Here is a 17,903-nt window from a genome sequence, read left to right as displayed (position 1 = left end):
AAAATTCCTATGGGGTATTCAGATGACCATAAGGGCATCAATTTGATTGAGTGGAAGGATCCTTTGTCAACCAATAACTCATGGTGGCTGTCGCATTATCTCCCTTGAAGCTCAGAACAAGGCTTTCCTCTCAAGCTTGCTTTCAAGATAGTATCTCAGACTGACATCCTCTGGGTGAAAGTTCTTGAGAAAAATACCTCAAACATCCTATCGCACAGGATATTAGCAGGAGTAAATGCTCCTACTTCTAGCGACACATCTCAAAAATTTGGGAGGACACAATGTTGAATGTTAATTGGAACCCGTGTAATGCGAGAACCATCAGATTTTGGTCGGACTTTTGGATAGGTGATTCTGGACCCCCTCAAGCATCTATCCTTGCTCCACTTTCAGAGGTTGATCTTCAACAGACTTATCTACGATTTCAACGACCCCTTGCCCAATGGAAATGGAATTGTTTGAACATCTGCTGCCACCTAATACTTTAGATAAGGAATATGTCCATCAACCCTACTGATTCCAAAACCTTACTGCAAATGGGGAATTCACCGTCAAGTCCGCCTATAGAGCTAGCAAACTCAACGATTCGAATCAAAACAAATAAGACCCTGGTCAGGATTTGGAAGCTCCCCATGGCTCAAAGAGTTAGAACTTCATCTGGCTCATGCTCAAGGGTAAGCTTCTTACTAATTCCGAAAGGTAAGAAAGACGGATTGTTCTCAGGACCAAAGCTGCTCACTCTGTTACACCTGTTGAAACATTACTCATGTCCTTAGAGATTTTTTGTTTGCTGCCTCGGTTTGGAACACAATTCTTCTAGCTGATGGGCATCGAATTCTATTGAAAGGAGTATATTGCCTCGTGGTTCATTGATTGCCTTCGCAAACCCTCACCTTGACGTCTCTTGCAAGATAGTCTGAAACCGAAGGCTGTTTACTGATGACACTTTCACTATGACTCTGTTCTTTCTTAGATTAGGGCTTTTGTTAAAAAATACTTTGAAATCTTTTTCCATTCTTAGAACACTGAAGTAATTTCTTAGGTCTCTGATGTAATTTGCTCTCTCGTCCTGTCAGGTCTTTTTGGGTTAATGATATTTCTCTCTTTATTCAAAAAAAAAAAATTGCGCATAATATTATAGTCAGAGCAATTCGGAAAGACCATAATATTTTGCTTTGTTTGGGACCGACGCTTGTTGGTGACGCCACACCGATAACAAACTCGTAGTATATGTTTTCTGTGGCTTACCCAGTCCACCTGGTTACCAACTCTCAGAATTCGGCCTACTCCTGAATTACCCACAAATTCTGAACTAAGAGTGAAAACGTTGAAAAAAATAATTTTCGTTGCCCTCCATATTTTTGGAAGTGGTAGAATTTAGTCAAAGATTTTCTTGACCTTGTTGATTCCCAACACTCCATCTTGCCCGATAGCGGAGGCTGTTCGACTCATTTCACATTCACATAGTCCTATCATAGGATTGTTCAGCATAAAAATATGCAAATATCTACTAAAAATAGTTTTCTCTTAAAAAACTTATTTAATCTCAAATCAAGAGGACGATATAAAAATGTTGGGGAAAAAGAAGCGGTTTGTGAAATTGGTGCGTTGTTGTGTGACTGGAAATAAGAGGAACGGCGGAGGAGGAAATGAGGCTCTGGCAGAGACTCGCCGGAGCCCTAAAAGACAGGAACAGCGTATGGGTGGCTCAGCTGTCTCGCCGCACCTCCTTCCGCAACCCCGATCTGGAAGCCGCCATCATCAAAGCCACCAGCCACGATCAACATCGCATCGATTGCAAGAACGTCCAGCGCGTGTTCCAATGGATTCGCACCTCTCCTCTATACCTCAGGCCCCTCGTCTGGGCTCTCGCCATGCGAATGCAAAAGACTCGAAGTTGGGTCGTCGCTCTCAAGGGCTTGATGCTCATGCACGGCATTTATTGTTGTAATATTGCCGTTATTCAAAACATGGGTCGATTGCCCTTCGATCTGTCCAATTTCAGCGATGAGCATGCCAACCCGGACAGGGCTCGGTCTCACAACGCGTTTGTACGTTCGTATTTTGCGTATCTGGACCAGAAATCCGCCTTTATATCCATGGAATTTCAGAGACAGAGCAAACAGGGCAAAAAAAACAGAGGACACGTTGATGGAAGAATTGGAGAAATTGCAGGCGATGCAAGATTTGATTGACATGCTGCTTAAGATTAAACCAGAGTACTTGAATTTGCAGAAGGCTCTTATTCTAGAAGCTATGGATTGCGTTATCGTGGAGCTTTTCGACGTGTATAGTAAATTCTGCAAAGGGATTGCCCGAGCTCTGTTGAGGATATATGATATTGGCGGGAAGACGGAGGCTAGCGTTGGGCTTAAGGTTCTCCGGAAAGCAGCAATCCAAAGCGGCCAGCTTTCTGCATACTTTGATTTCTGCAGGGAAATTGGCGTGCTCAACGCTTCTCAATGCCCCAAAATGGAGCGATTCCCTGAAGGGTATATCCAAGATCTGGAGAGAATCATCAACGGGGCCGATGAGAAGGAAAGCTTGAAGAGTGACAAGGATGAAGGCAAGGCCATGGTGTTCAATGTGAATGCCATTGCCTGCAAGGATGAACGCAAGGGATCAGATGGTATGAAGACGGTGATCACAAAAAAGTGGGAGGTTTTTGATGATGAAATGGTGCTCCATGATGGAGCAAAAGCCACTTTCTCAACCAACCCTTTTGAAGAATCATATTGCATCGTTCCCTACCAAGCAGTTCATAAGCAGGTTCTTCCGGATTTAATTAGTTTTTAAGTGTACCATGTCTATGCGATCCATGTTTCATATGCTCAAGAGGAGGTACAGAAAAGCGTAGACAGAAAGGTTCCAAGATCTGACTTGCAATTTCATGTCTGTAGCAGAGTATCGGGAGTCTTTTCATCTGCTCTTGTTTTCTCCGTCGGTGTTAGGGATGTTCCCGACATGGAATTTCCGTCGTGACTGTTTGAGTTAAACGATGATTAGAGATATAATCAATATTTTTTTTTTTTGTCTCCTCCCAGTACATTGGCCCTTTTTATTTCAAAACTTGGAAGATATGTCTCCGGCATAATGCGATGAATTACAGTTCAAGAGATTGATGTTCACTTTGGTCTTGAAATTGAGGAGATAATGCGTTGTTAATTACAAGCACATGCATTCCTCTTCCCGTGCTCTTTGCTTTTCCTCCTCCTTATTACAGACTTAACCAGCAAATAGCAAAACCATACAAGGACGGATGAGAATGCAGTCATCCTAATTCGGCTTTACTTTTCTTTCTACTAAGGGGAAAAAAAAATTGGTGGAGGATAACACAAGGTCTTCTCAACTAATCTGCAGAAATAACGAAAAGTAGGCACGTCAGTTATTTATAATTAATTTTGGCAAAAAAAAAAGTTATTTATGATTAATATGTAGAGAATTTGTAAATTTGGATCCAGTTCTTGCTCTGTTGTTCTCGTTCTTCTTCTACGCGTAATCAAAATACGATCAACCCGGATCACTAGCAGTTAAATATTGAATTTACATGATACGAATCAACTATATATGTATAATTCTTCTATAAAATTCAAAAGTGTTTTTTTTTAAGTTAACAATTCAATAATAATTTTAAAAGTAAAATATAATGATCTCCCTTTTATTTTTTTAAAATTACTAAGACATCCCCTCTATTTTAAAAACATACTTTTTAAATTGCATGTTTGAAATATTATTTTAATTTTTAACCCGTTTATGATTTTTAATGTGTTTTAAATACTAAATAAATATTTTTACAAAATGGAAAATTTAAATATAAATTAAAAAGGTAAAAAAAATATGTGCATTAATTTTTTTATGTAATTTGAATGATTTTTAGACAATATTCATAATTAAAAAGAGGATATTTTGATCCAATATATAATTTAATGATCAACTAACAATTAAATAGATGAAAATTAAATCTTAAAAATAAAAGGATTGCTTGTGTTTTGTAGTTATTTATATAAAGGGAGGTTCATATAAGTTTCAAAAATAGAAAGGAAATATCTATAATTAAAATAAAACAAAGAGAAGGTTTTATTCTAATTTTAATCTTCAAGGACTAATATATTTAATTTATCAAACTATAAGAGGGTAATTAAAACAAAATAAATTACATAAACTTAATTCAAAATCATACAAAACTAGAAGGATCTCTAGCTGCACATTAATTTTCCCAAGCCAAAATGACACAATTTATTAATCGTCCCCAACCCCCCCCCCCCAACAAAATTATAAATATTTAAATTAAAAAAATGAAACCCCTCCAAAAAACTGGAAAAAAAAAAAACCCAAGTGACGACAACTTAGAAGGGAAGAAAAGTTACAACTTACTTTATTTTATGTTTGCACTTAGAAGTGCACTCAACGTCCAGATTGGAATCTCCCATGTCCATCATACACATTCGCTCAAAAGTAAGAAAAATACATAATAATTAAGCCCTTTGTCTTTGGTCAGGGAAAAGAAAAGCGTAAGCTTCGTAGCCTTGATTTTTCATAATTTGTAACCTGTATACGAAAAATTTTAAATTTTTTTCAAGAAAAAAAAACTAATTTCTAATTTCCAATTAAATCCATTCCAACTAAAGTGAAAAATGATCCAATTTTTCTTTATTTATTGCACTACTTACTTTAAAATAGAAAATCGTGTGCTTTCAAATTCCACCCCTTTTAAGACGATCAAAAGACGAATCCCCGACCTGACCCGAGACATAAAAATTATTTGCCAGACAAAACTAAGATATCAAAGACCAAAACACTTGTAGATGACGCCTACAGTTAAGATGTGCTGTTCATTACCAAAGAATATGTCTGACATTATTCAGACCATTATCTTGTATATCAGATTTAGATATACGTAACCAGTGTAGGCATCTCTTTAATTAACACCATCCTTTTATGCATAGGCAGAATCCACCAGAAAATCGTGAAGAGCTAAAAATTTCAATTCATAGTAAAAGTTGAATAGGGTTATGCTGTCTACATCTGTACACACACTATGCCCAACCATTTATAAATAATTGACGGGCTGTCCAAGGGCTATACTTGACCTTTCCCTGTGCCAAAGTAAAATGTAACACAACCAGATTTTCGTTTGATCTTTTAAGTTTTCAGGGGAGGAAAACATTGCTCAATCAGTATTCTTGATCATGCCTCACACTTGAGACCATGTTCCAAATTCAACCATATGAATAGTGTCTTCCCATTGGTATATTAATATTGATATATTGACATATTGATAATTGGTACTCATAATTATCAACCAGACGTTATGCCTGTCATCCAGCTGAATCAACCAATCAAGTCAGACCATTGCATAGTATATACTTTTTTTTTCAAAAAAAAAAAAAAACGGAGGGGACATTGGATCCAATCATGAAGGTACATATAGCAAACAAGTAACTAGCAATTACTCAGATCATTGCATATTAAAAGGTAGATTAAAAAAAAAACATTGCAAAGAAATCGAATTTCCGATGGTGAATCCCCCTTGAGGAATAATAGGAAATGACTGGTATTCTATCAGAGGGGCTGGATTGGTAAGGAGTCAAAGATGGGCTTATCTCTACAATGTCGCCTCTCGTAGGCTTTGAATAGAAATCACGGTACAATTAATGGTCTGCCAGCAACTAACCAATCAAGTAAGCCTCATGAAGCACACACTCAAACAATAACCACACATCATCCACTGATGGCACCATCATAATGATTCATCCAAATACATGAAATGATCGAATTGCTCAACTAAATGATATCCAATTGCTCAATCATGAGACTACACTAATTATGCATATTTTATCCTGTCCATTCTTTACAAAACTCATAATATTATTGCCTATAATGGCCAAATCAAATATCTCAGGTTTCAATCAGAACTGTTTGGCAAGAGCAATTCAAAAAGGAAGATCAATTATTTCCAAATGAAGCAGCCCTGAAATATAAATGCAATTAGAGACCACAGCAGCTAGGCTCAAACAAATTAATGTCCTCCATCTAACACCAAAATATACATGTATACATAAAATGCATCTGCATTATTAGTATTTCCCAAGATAGCCTTGTTGGCATTTTATATAATCAGAGTAGTTCCAAAACCCAGGCAAGTGATCAATAACAGAATCTAGTAATTTCTTTTGCCACGCATAGAATTAAAAGATGACATGAGAGAACGAACCCTATTGAACCAAAGGCTCAAATTACACTAATAACTAATGAAGGTTTAAGCTAGGGAATAGATGGAAAGAAAATTGCTTATCATTAGAAGCAAAAATGAATAAAAGATCATTGCATTGCAACATCTTGACAAAATTAAATTAAAGGGTGAATGAGCATCGTCCCAAAAAAAAAAAAAAAGTCTATCTAGTAGTAACTCATCCACATAAATCCCAGTGCCATACAACACTGGCATCCCTTATCACATAAGCCGAGAGAAGAAAGGAACAAAAGAACCCATGTCCAAATTTAAGGTAGAAGGATGACAAAAGAAAATTCACGGATACTGAAGTACTCAACATCTGTGTGAAAGGTCACACAAGTGTATGTACAACTGAAACAGAACAAATGCCTTGTGTGATGTGTCCAAGCAGCACCTCTTTACCTGATAGTGACAAACTTGTTTGTGCCATGCCTAGCCCAGTGAGTCCTCAGATCAATAGGATTAGCAAAATTATATCCTTCAGCTGCAAGTTTTTCCAAAACCTTCTTAAAAGCACCTTGACTCATTTTCCGTCCAGCTATCCTTGCACCACGCCTTTTAGTGCTCATTGGCAATGGATACATTGACACATTAGTGGTACAACAAGCTGATTGCCAACCACCACAGCCCCATCGATAACACTGCTGTGGAGCCCCAGTACACGAGCAGACAGGAATGGGTAGACCAGAAATGTCCATATCAATTCCGTTTATCACAACCTCCATAGCCTTCCTTGCTGGCTTCTCACGTTGAATCAAAGCATTGCTATTATCCTTTGGCTTCCTTGGTTTTTTTGCTTTTGGAGTCTTTGGGGCACCCCCACTCTGCCTTTTCTTCAATTGGCCACCTTCCTTTTAACAGGAGGGTCTTCAACTTGATTCACCCTATCATCTCTGGATGTTTCGGGTGGCTGTATAATTTGCAATGAAGGAGCTCCTGATGTCTCTGGAAGAACGGAATAATTAGGATTTGTGGGCAACATATTGAGAAACCTGTCTCTCTGGCTGATCCAACTGTCTCTAACATAGTTAATTGGAATTGAGGATTCTGACACAACACATTCCCGGGGATGGAAGCTTCCATGTGGACTAACTAACATGGTAGGATCTCGGCCTGGCATAAATGGCTTGGTGTCTCGTTCAGTCATGCTTGACATGAGCTGCAGACCTAGATGACCCCCTTTGAAGGGTTCATAATAACCCCAATTGCGCATGTTCAGCGCATCATCGTCCATGAGAACTACACAACACATAAAGATTGAAACTTGGTTATTTTTATTTCAGTCCCCATCTTCCAAAATGATGCGAGGCCTTGAAAACTAAAGAGAGAAAATGTCGAAGGACACCAAAAATTAATGGGCCGTACAGAAAGTCGGAGTCGAGCGAAGCATCAAAACACGCGATTGGACTGAGAAAATAACGGGAAACGCAAGATCTACTAAATCCAGTACATCCAATAAGCTCAGATTCACAGATAAAAGGCAAAAACTTCATCCAACCCATATTATAGGAGGGTCAAACCGGTCAAGACGCACCATTGCCCGTCACAAAAGCGAAAGTCCCTCGATTTAATCACCAGAAAGAGGAAAGTTCACGATCTGAAATCCATTAAGATTCCTACATTTTCCTAGCGGCCTAATAGACAACAAACAAAAGGAAAGCGTCGCGCACGGATCGGAAAACCCCATTCAGCGAGAAGCAAACAAGCAAGAAAGGGATCGAAAATCACAGAAGTTTAATAGCAGATTCGAATCATAATGGGAACGAAAAACAAATCTATAAAACAGAAAATATATATATAAGGATCCAGATAAAAGGTCTAACGGTAGAAGGACCCATCTATTCAAATTTTGAAGGAGAGAGAAAGAGGGAGAGAGAGAAAGAGGGAGAGAGAGGAGAGAGAAAACTTACTTGGGTGGGTGTAAACGGCTCTTTAGGGTTTTGCCCTTCTGGAGAGAGGAGAGAGAGACCTGAAAGAGAGAGAGAGAGAGAGAGAGAGAGAGAAAGAGAAAGAGAGAGGAGGGGAGGAGAGAGGAGAGAGAAGGGAGCGAAGAATGTCAAAGAAAGGGGGGAGGAGAGGGATCTGTAGATCAATCTATGTGTTTACGCATTGCCAGATCGCGGATCGAAAAATTAAAATATATATATATATATATATTAAAAAAAAAATTGGGGGAGTGAAGACGGAAGGATATCTATCCATTGGAGAGATGTGGATATATATAGAAAAAAATATTATTTATTATAAAATTAATGACACAGACAAACAAGGGAGGGTCCGACCCCTACCACCTTTTTCCATATACAGACTGTGGAAGGCAAAGTGCCAAAGCATTTTAATATCCCAAACAAAATAAGGCCAATCTCCGCCTCTTTCCAGCCCATCTTGTCTCATCGACTTCCTCTGCTTCCTCCTCCATCCCAATTTTAGTACTCTATCACATTATGCCCACAAAAATATCACTTACGGCATCCCACAGTAATTCACTCAACAAAAATTAACATCGTAGATGCTTTTCTTAATTAATAATCTTGAATGCTGCATTTTCTTGGTAACCTTCCTGATCTTTGAAATCAACGAAAATTGCTTCAGACTATTGCTCTCGTCAGCTGTTTTAAAAAAATTTTATATATCAATAAAACTTATTAAATACAATTTATAATTTTACTTTTTAAGATAAAAATATAAACTTTAAAAAATATCAATCATTTAATACTCAATTGATAAAAAAATATTAAAAAAATATATGAAGAGTTTAATATTGAAAAAAGCATCATTAACGAAATTTTTTTTTATTAAAGTGTCTAATATTTTAGAATATTAAATTTTTTCTAAAAGTATCTTATAATTTGAGACGAAGTGAGTATTAAGGAACATAAATAAAGTTACATAAATTTTAATTTTAATTTAATTTTGTGTTTGGCAGTATAGTTAAAACCTTTAGTTAGGGTTGGCCTCTACGGATCAGGCCTTTTAAGTCTTTTTAAATTAAAATTCAAACCTAAAAATTAATATCTTAAAATGAGTGTAAATTCTAGAAAGATTGTTCATTATCTTAATGGGTCAGCTTTTTTATAGATTCTCTTTTTTTTTAAATTATGCCCTTTTTGGTATAAGGGAACAATTTTTTGATAGAAATGGAGGTGAAAGTTAGATAACAAATATATTTGGTATGGTAATGGAAGTGAAATAAAATAAGTTTCATGACTTTTGATGGGATTGAATTCTTTAAAAAATTGAATTCTTATGTACCAAACAAGTAAATTTTGAAGTTTTACTTTTGCTTTTACTTCTCTAGTTTCAATTTCAACGTATTAAAGGAGGCACTGGTTGAGGGAGATTTAAGAAAATAGGGAAGCCGTGTGAATTTGGACCTTCATTCTTCAATCTCCTTTGATCTTGCATCGTGAGCGAAGTATTATTAAATCTTGTGTCTTGTCCTAATTTCTCATATAGTTATCAACCAAATCTTAAACTGAGGTGTTTATTAGAATCAATCCGCATAACTAACTCATGTGTTGCCCTAAATTTTTTTAAAAGTATTTTATAATTTAAAAAGGAGGGAGTACTAAAAATCTAATAGATCCCTTTTGAATAAATTCATTTCTCCATTACATCCGAGGACCTAAACGATATTTGATTGTACCTAGATCATTTTTAAAAAATAAATAAATAAATCAGCCTTGAGCGCAAGCAGAGTCCAAAACCTAACTACATGGGTTAAGCACGTGACCCCCATTAAATTTGTCATTCAAATACACTGCGGGTCAGTAATCAAACGGTATAGCCACATAGAGTTCCCTAATGTCAGTAGGCTTAATGTTTTATTACCACCTTTTTTAAATAAAAATTATCACACTTTTCAAATGACAACTAAAAAAATCAAACTCATCAGCCTTGTAATTTGCAACATATATCGACGCACTCTGAGCTAGACTTAAAAACCGAAATATGTAAACCTATTTTATGAACAAACTTCAAATATATACTATTCAACAATGAAGTCAAAATTTTTCAGGTCAGAAAGAAAATAATAAACAGTGACTCCATATGCGAACATGAAAAGCAGCAAAGTCGCGATATCTAATTTAATTAATTTAGCAGGCGATGATTTACATATTATACACACGTTAAATGTACGTATACACGATCCCATCTCATCTGTAATGTAAAATCTGTATAGTGTATACAATCCTGATAGTATGATACACACACTTGAATACATTTGATTCCCCATCCTGTTGAGCAAATAAATCCAATTGTGATTGACATGGAAAATTACTGTAGAAGCATAATAAATACGCGTAGAGAGATGCAGATAGGAGGTTCTGCTTTATGCGGCTTCACCAGTATCATTTGGGATCCAAACAGAATCAAGGTTGGGTTTCCCTCGGATCTGGCGAGTGAAGAACGAGTTCCAGTACCAATTAGACACACAGACGCGTCTGAACTGTGGGGGCCTTTCTGGAGTTACCGGGTCTGGCCATGGCAGTATCATTCCATACGTTCTGCCGCTGAAGAATGTGGCCATCGACTTATGATATCAGCTGGCTTTAGCAAGTCCACTATTGGTGGATCCAGGTTTAGCCCAAACCCAAGCGTACATTGTTAAATGGAGCTTTTCTAGATATTAATAAGAAGCTTGGATTCTTGAGTGCAATATTCCCATTCTCTTTATTATGGTGTGTGGGAACAGTTTTCACATAGATGCATGATTGAAAATCTACCCAATACATGTATGGGAGTTAAAATATCTCCCTTACTAAATCCAATTAATACTCACATATCTAAGGTAAGTAAGAGAATAACTTAAATAAGATTACCAAGTTTGTAACTTATAAAAATAAGATTCCAAATTTTCATGGTTTGAAATAAATTAAAATAATTTATTAAAATTTCAATCAGAGTAAAATAATATTTCAAAAGCATAAGATACCTCAAAAGAGTGAAATAAATTGAAAACAGTTGAAAAGTATAAAAAATTGAAAATCAAAGCAATGCGCCGCGGCATGTGCAAATGCACCACATTGGCTTCTTCTCTATGCCACACGCAATGATGTGTTACATGTTATCAGACAGCATGTCTATTGTCATTTGACAGCATATCTGGGCAACTTTCAACATACCTCATTTCTCCATTTGACATTCGAATGAGATGATCTTTCTACAGAAAGCTCTTTTTATAAACTAACAAATGACATGGGTTTTACTTCTAAATTAAGTCACACAAGGAAGTTAGACACCTAAACACATTTTCAACTATTTTCACAATTTTCACAACTTAAAGGTGTCCAAAACTCTATACAAGTGCCAAAATATCATCCTTAAAACCCAGACCATACTCAAAAGATTTCGGACTACCTATACAATACATCACATACACAATTATATCACAATATTAAATTTTTACTTCTCAATCCCTTTAATACCAAAACTAAAAAGGAAAGGTTTTATCATTGCATAATCTAATCAACATCCATCGTTAGAATCAAATTAACAATCATATACTTGCACTAGTATTTTAACTTTATTAAAAACTTGAACAACTTACAAACAACAACCCAAGACCTAAAATACCAAAAATTATAAACGTCAAAAGTGCAAGTGTATGCAAAATATAACCTAATTGGCAATAAATTTATTTATTACACAATATAAATGAAGTAAGGAGGCATTATGATAGGAATATTCATATTTCTAAGTCTCCAAAACCTTTTTCCTTTTCACACCAGAGCTAGAGCTTATAAAATATTGAAATAGAGGGGTGAGTCTAACCACTCAGTAACCAAGATATACCTACCCTATACAGTTGTATACCAATTGAATAAACACACATAAAATGGAGTTGATTTTCTCAAAATATATGCACTATTACATGTAACACAAGATATCATTTCTCAATTTAACTCATTTTCATAATTATCATCTTGAATCACTCGACACACTACTACAAGATACACAGACATGTGACAATAATTCAATCTATTATCACAACTTACCACAAATTTAAACAACTATGTGACATGTTAGATAAACACATATGCATAACTAAACCATCCTTATATCCTCCTTATTTCTTTCAACTGAAACTATAGGTTATAATATTAAATAAGGCTTCGTCTATGTGATTGGACTATTCAAGTTCACCAATTGTGAGATGTGACTCAACTAAAGATCACAAAACTCACTCTTGAACCATGGTTTCCCCCATTCTCAAATCTTTAGAGTGTCGCATACCCTAAGCTAATCTCCTTGATAAGCAGATGGAGATAACTAGGTTATAGTCCCTCGATAAACTATGAGACAGTTCATCAACAAACAGTAAGACAAGGCTTAGCTTTAGTGCACCAGAAGGCAGCTATAAATACCATATAAATTTTATCTATTTCTCTTCCTATGCGAACTCTCACCAAATGATCATGCATTATACAATACTCACTAATTTCACAACTTCATTTATTCAAAATCAACGTATTGAGCTTACAATATTGCGCTACCTAAGTGAGCATCAATATCCCATTCACAAATATTCTCCTTTTCAAATATACATTCCATAACACAATTCTAAATTCCTATTTAGCCATAAGTATAGTCCTTACATGTTAACACAAGTATATGACCATCATCCCACCTAAAATAAATATCTCATTTTAATATGCATTCATAGTTTTGAAACTCATTTTGAATTTAACTCCACATTTCAAGTCAAACACAATTATGCATATTTATAATTTATTCAATCATCAAAGTTTAGGGCATGCTTACATATTCACAGTTCAACCATACATGCAAACATGTACATTTTTACATTAAAAACTCAATTAACAAACAACTACCCAAAACAGGGTTCTCCTTGATTATCTCAAACCTTTAAAAGGTTAAAAGTTTACCCCAATACAGGCTTCCAAGCTTTCTTTCCCAAGCCAAAATGGTGTTCAAATGATTAATCTACAATTAATCAAGTTTGAATTTATCAACACTATTAAATGCACAATTTCAACTCTCATTTTCTACTTCTAAAACACCCAATACCCTTATTTTTCACATTAAGGCTTACTATTTGGGTTTATTAACTTTCTTTAGCTCGCATTGTCATCAATGAGTTATTATACCTCCATTAATAGCATTTCAACTCATCCAACTACTTTCATTAATGTCATTTTCAAATATTTATGACATTCACCAACTAACAACTCTTAAAACCATCAATACTAATTTTAAATACTCTAAAAAATTCCTATTAACTTTATTTAAGTGAATGAGTTTGGACTCATAACTCATATGGACCAAAAATCATCATTTACATTCAAATCTTAGCTCAAATTCTCATGAAATGGAAGAGAAAGGGAGGAAAGAAGTTTAGGACACTTACCTTTGGTGTTTCTAGCTTTTAAATACTCCCAAACCTCTAAGAGAAAAGGCCCTAGCAAAGTAAGAAGCATTCTCTTTATTTCCTCTATCTCTTCTCTTTGTTTTTTGCATCAGTTCATGACTAAATTCTACAAAAATCACATCGTGCACCATGTTACATGTCCTCATGTGCCACAACATGTGATATAGAGGAGATTGTTTTGTGTGTCATGGCTGGCGCATCACGCATATACTATGGCATATGGGACGAAGGCTTTTCTACTTGTTTTTATCTACTCTTTAATGCCTAAGTAACCTAATTTATACTTGAAATCGTAATTAAAAACACTTATTAGTTTTCCTCTTACCACACACCACGTAAATCCTACTTAATTACCCTTAATTAGGTTTATTATTAAGGGGGTAAATTTTTAGGATGCTACAGGAGTTATATGATTGGAGACTATAGTGAAAATTGATTCATTTACTCTATAAAAAAGCACTCTTAGAACTCTTGATTCTCTCTTCTCTTCCTTTTCTTTGTGGTGACATTTGTTATGAGCACGAGCTAAGTTCGTATGATAACTCTGTTACCGTGTAGAGGTATCATCAAGTACAACTAATAAGTATGTTTTTTAGACTTTATTTTCTTTATTAGTATCAGAGCATATGTTTGATTATGGGCATCTATGACTAAGATTATGATTTGCTTAATATTCATCTATGCAAATCCTATATTATACCATATAACATGCTCTTTGGGTTTCCACATGTTTGTCTGCCTTTGTTTGTTTTACTCCTTAGTTTCTGTGTGAATGAAACATGTTATGTGAGGCTCTACACATAATCCATAGACCTTATGAGTGAGTCACAATGCCAAAACTTCAAACCATATAACATAATAAAAAATTAAGTCTCTAAAAATAGTGCAAATGGAGGCCATGAACATGTAGAGTTTAATAAAATAAAAAAAATGACACCAAGAACATATAAAATGGATGTTGAATAGAGGAGATATGGCCTTCCAAAATTTTGAGTTCGGTAGACCTATCTCAATAGAGAAACTGGGTCAACATGACCCAGTAAGAGGTAGAAGACGACCAAAACGATGTTGCTTTAGTCGTCCTCTAAAAAAAAGAGAGGTGCTATGTAAAATAAAAAATTTGGTTTAGGGTGAAAGAAAGGGACCCAACTGCAAAGAAAAAAAATTTAGGCCTTTAAGTGTTTCAGCTAATTTTTTTAAATAAAAAAAGCATTAAAATTGTAATATCTGCCTTAACATTACTAAAATCTAAAATCTCACTACTTTATACACACACAAAGGTAATTAAGAGCTATTAAAAGGGTTAAAAAATAAATGATTGAAAACTTTGAAAATCATTTGGGATCCCAAAACCCTTCAAAATAATAGCTTGAACTTAAATCGATAAAATTTTAAAATAATAGAAGCATGAATAATTCAAGAAACAAGTTGCACAAGTAAATAAGGGCAAAAAAAAGTCAATTTTAAAATAACACATATGTCGTCGCTTGTGTGTCATATATAGTGACATGCCACAAAGAAGCTAATTTCTTGTTTTGTGCCATACACTACATCACACATGATATCAATTACTGTTATGACATCTCGCTTGAGACAAACTTCCAACATGTGCTATGTTCATGTATGATGTCCAATTAAAGTGATTCAAGTGCCCACACGTGGCTTATTTTAAAATCTAACTAATGACATAAGTTTCACTTTAATTCGATATTTCATTTAAAAATTGGACAGTCAATTGCCAAGTGACCACTTATATGTCATTTCCTAGCAAACAAGTGTCCTAATTGCCAAACTTATGTCATTAATCACAATCAAGGCCTCAATCATATTTAATGGACCTAAATATACCTAATTAAACAATTATAATAACAAGTATACATTCTAAGCTAAATTTAGCCACTCAAATGCCCAAATTCCTATATAATAGGGCCATATTGCACATCAACATATAAATAACATCTCAGTCAAATTCCATACATCACATTTATCCAAAACATATCAAGTGTATACTTGTACTAGGATCTCAACCCTCTTACCATATATTCCACAAACATATGTATCCAGGCTAAGATACACACCACCTCACTCATATAAGTACGGTCAAAATGTATATGCATTCCTAATTGAAAACTACATATACACTTTATTTACATTCATATACATAACTCAAAATATCAAAACATTACAGGTAAAGTTTCACAACTCAATTCTTGGCTCTTTCCATTGGCCTATATCGGTCTTTGATCGTGGAAAAATACCAATTCAAAAATAATGCCTGTTATATATGTTAAGCCCATGTGGTCATGGTAAAGTATCTAACATGAAAAGAAGGAAGAAAAAGAGATAGGACCAATAACATCTAGTAAACCAAGTGTGAGTGGAAGATGTTAGGTTTAGCAAATCTACTATTGGTAGATCCAACTTTAGCCCAAACTTAATCTCACATTATTGAAAGGGGCTTATCTAGATATTGATAAGAAGCTTGGGTTCTTGAATGCAATATTCCCATTTTCTTTATTTGTGTGGTGTGTTAACAATTTTAACATAGATGCATGATCTAAAAATTGCCCAGTACATGTATAAGAGTTATCTAAGTAGAGGCCATAGTGAAAACCAATTCACTTACTCTAAAAAGAAGAAGAACTCTTAGAATTGTTGATTCCCTCTTCTTTTCTTCCTTTTTATGGTGACATTTACTATGAGCACGAGTCGAGTTTGCATGGCAACTCCATTCTTACATACAGGTATCATTTAGTACAATTAACAAGTATGTTTTTTAGACCCCATTTTCCTTCAATATCTAATAATAATCACCTCAAAAGTGTCTCTAATGTTGACAGTGAAGGTGTGAGGAAGAGGATTGATGGGGACCCAAGTTGCATCCCTTTTAATTTAAAAGGCTATCTATTTCGTTGACTTAAAGGAATAATGTGAGGGCGTTGGTATTAGAGTGATGGTAGAGGCTGATCAACTTCTTTGGTTGAGGATATATAGGATATTAATTCATCCTTACTATTTGTGAACCTTCTTTAAGCAAGTCTCTCATCTCCTTCGCTTCTATATTTAGAGCTTCACCTATTAACACAATTAATTCCATGGAAAGCCTTTTAAGTTCTATACAATAGTCATTCAAGTTATCCCTAAAAAGGAGGGGCAAGTTAGGAAATAATTAGGGTTTTCTTGCTTCTTATGGAAGAGTAGTGAGATGTAAGAGATCAGCCTAATTAAGCTTTTGTTCTTCAGACATAATAAACAACTGACCATATCCCTCCCTTTCTCTTATTTTCCCTAGAAACTTAGATTTCTCTTCCATTGGAAGATTGAAAAACTCTTCCACTCCTTCATTCACATTTTCTAGTAATAAAGGGATCACTTTATGAGTTATCAACTATGTTTTATTTAATGTTTAGGTTACTCTAATATATAATTACACACACATAGAGGCATATTTGTTATGCCTTCAAATACCTAAAGATAAAATCTAAAGTAATCAACTGATAAGAGCTAATGCATCTCTTTGGAGAGTATTTAGTTTTAAAATATACATACATGCATGCATTCATGCATATATAATAGATCTACTAAGCTGATGTTTAAGGGATAGCATCTTTAAAATTAGTATATAACGAAAGACATTTGCAGATAAGATTGGTGAAATGTGAAAACTTATAAGATAAAGACAATAGGGCAAAATGAAAATTAAAAGCAAAGCTAGGAATATTTACAATTGCATATGTTTTTCACATGACTATTGGACAATATTTTTAAGAGAATCACATTTGAGGATTATTCAAGCAAATTATTCATAGACAAGGACTAGCTAACAATAAATTTGATTCAAGAAAAAACAAGTCACGTTCTCATTTTAACAACAATCTATTTTGTATTGATCCTTGTCTATAAATAATTTCTTTGAGTGATCTTTGAATGTTACTCTCTCTCTCGCGTTATGCTTCGAGAAAAACAACCTCTTTGTAAAATGGTTGACTAATATGTGGATTTGCTTGCACGAAAGAAAAAGTGAATTTGCCAAACCAATTTGTCTTGCATCTCTCCATCTTTTTTCTCTCTATTCTATGAACTAGATTTTTTACCCATCATAAAAAGTTGAGACATCAAGATCTATATAATTTAAATTATATAACACCAACATCCATTTATATTACTAGGTTTGACATCAAGATGAAATGCACAAAATCAACTTTTGTAAGAAAGTAATTCTAAATTATCAAATTAGTATAGCTTTACTAGATAATCTATTAGCCTATCCAATTA

General features: G+C 34.8%; 2 protein-coding genes across 2 annotated transcripts; one reads left to right on the top strand and one right to left on the bottom strand.

Moving 5' to 3' along the window:
- Nucleotides 1-1,649: 1,649 nt before the first annotated feature.
- LOC129299117 (putative clathrin assembly protein At1g25240) lies at nt 1,650-2,982 on the top strand. The gene is made up of 3 exons (XM_054937559.1): nt 1,650-2,035; nt 2,082-2,769; nt 2,848-2,982. The coding sequence occupies exons 1-3, from the start codon at nt 1,650-1,652 to the stop codon at nt 2,980-2,982; spliced, it is 1,209 nt and encodes a 402-aa protein (XP_054793534.1).
- A 3,290-nt stretch (nt 2,983-6,272) lies between these two features.
- Nucleotides 6,273-8,325, bottom strand: LOC129299116 (protein BASIC PENTACYSTEINE2-like). Its single transcript, XM_054937558.1, is given in 3 exon segments — nt 6,273-7,091; nt 7,094-7,474; nt 8,146-8,325. Coding segments are annotated over 2 exon segments (834 nt in total). The 5' UTR covers nt 7,470-7,474; nt 8,146-8,325; the 3' UTR covers nt 6,273-6,633.
- Nucleotides 8,326-17,903: the final 9,578 nt, after the last annotated feature.

This window comes from Prosopis cineraria, unplaced genomic scaffold (genome assembly GCF_029017545.1).
Source record: "Prosopis cineraria cultivar Desert tree isolate PC_DT_omini unplaced genomic scaffold, ASM2901754v1 PC1038, whole genome shotgun sequence".
Taxonomy (NCBI): Eukaryota; Viridiplantae; Streptophyta; class Magnoliopsida; order Fabales; family Fabaceae; genus Prosopis; species Prosopis cineraria.
The sequence above is the reverse complement of the archived record's forward strand: the minus strand, read 5'-3'. Positions and strand labels throughout refer to the sequence as shown.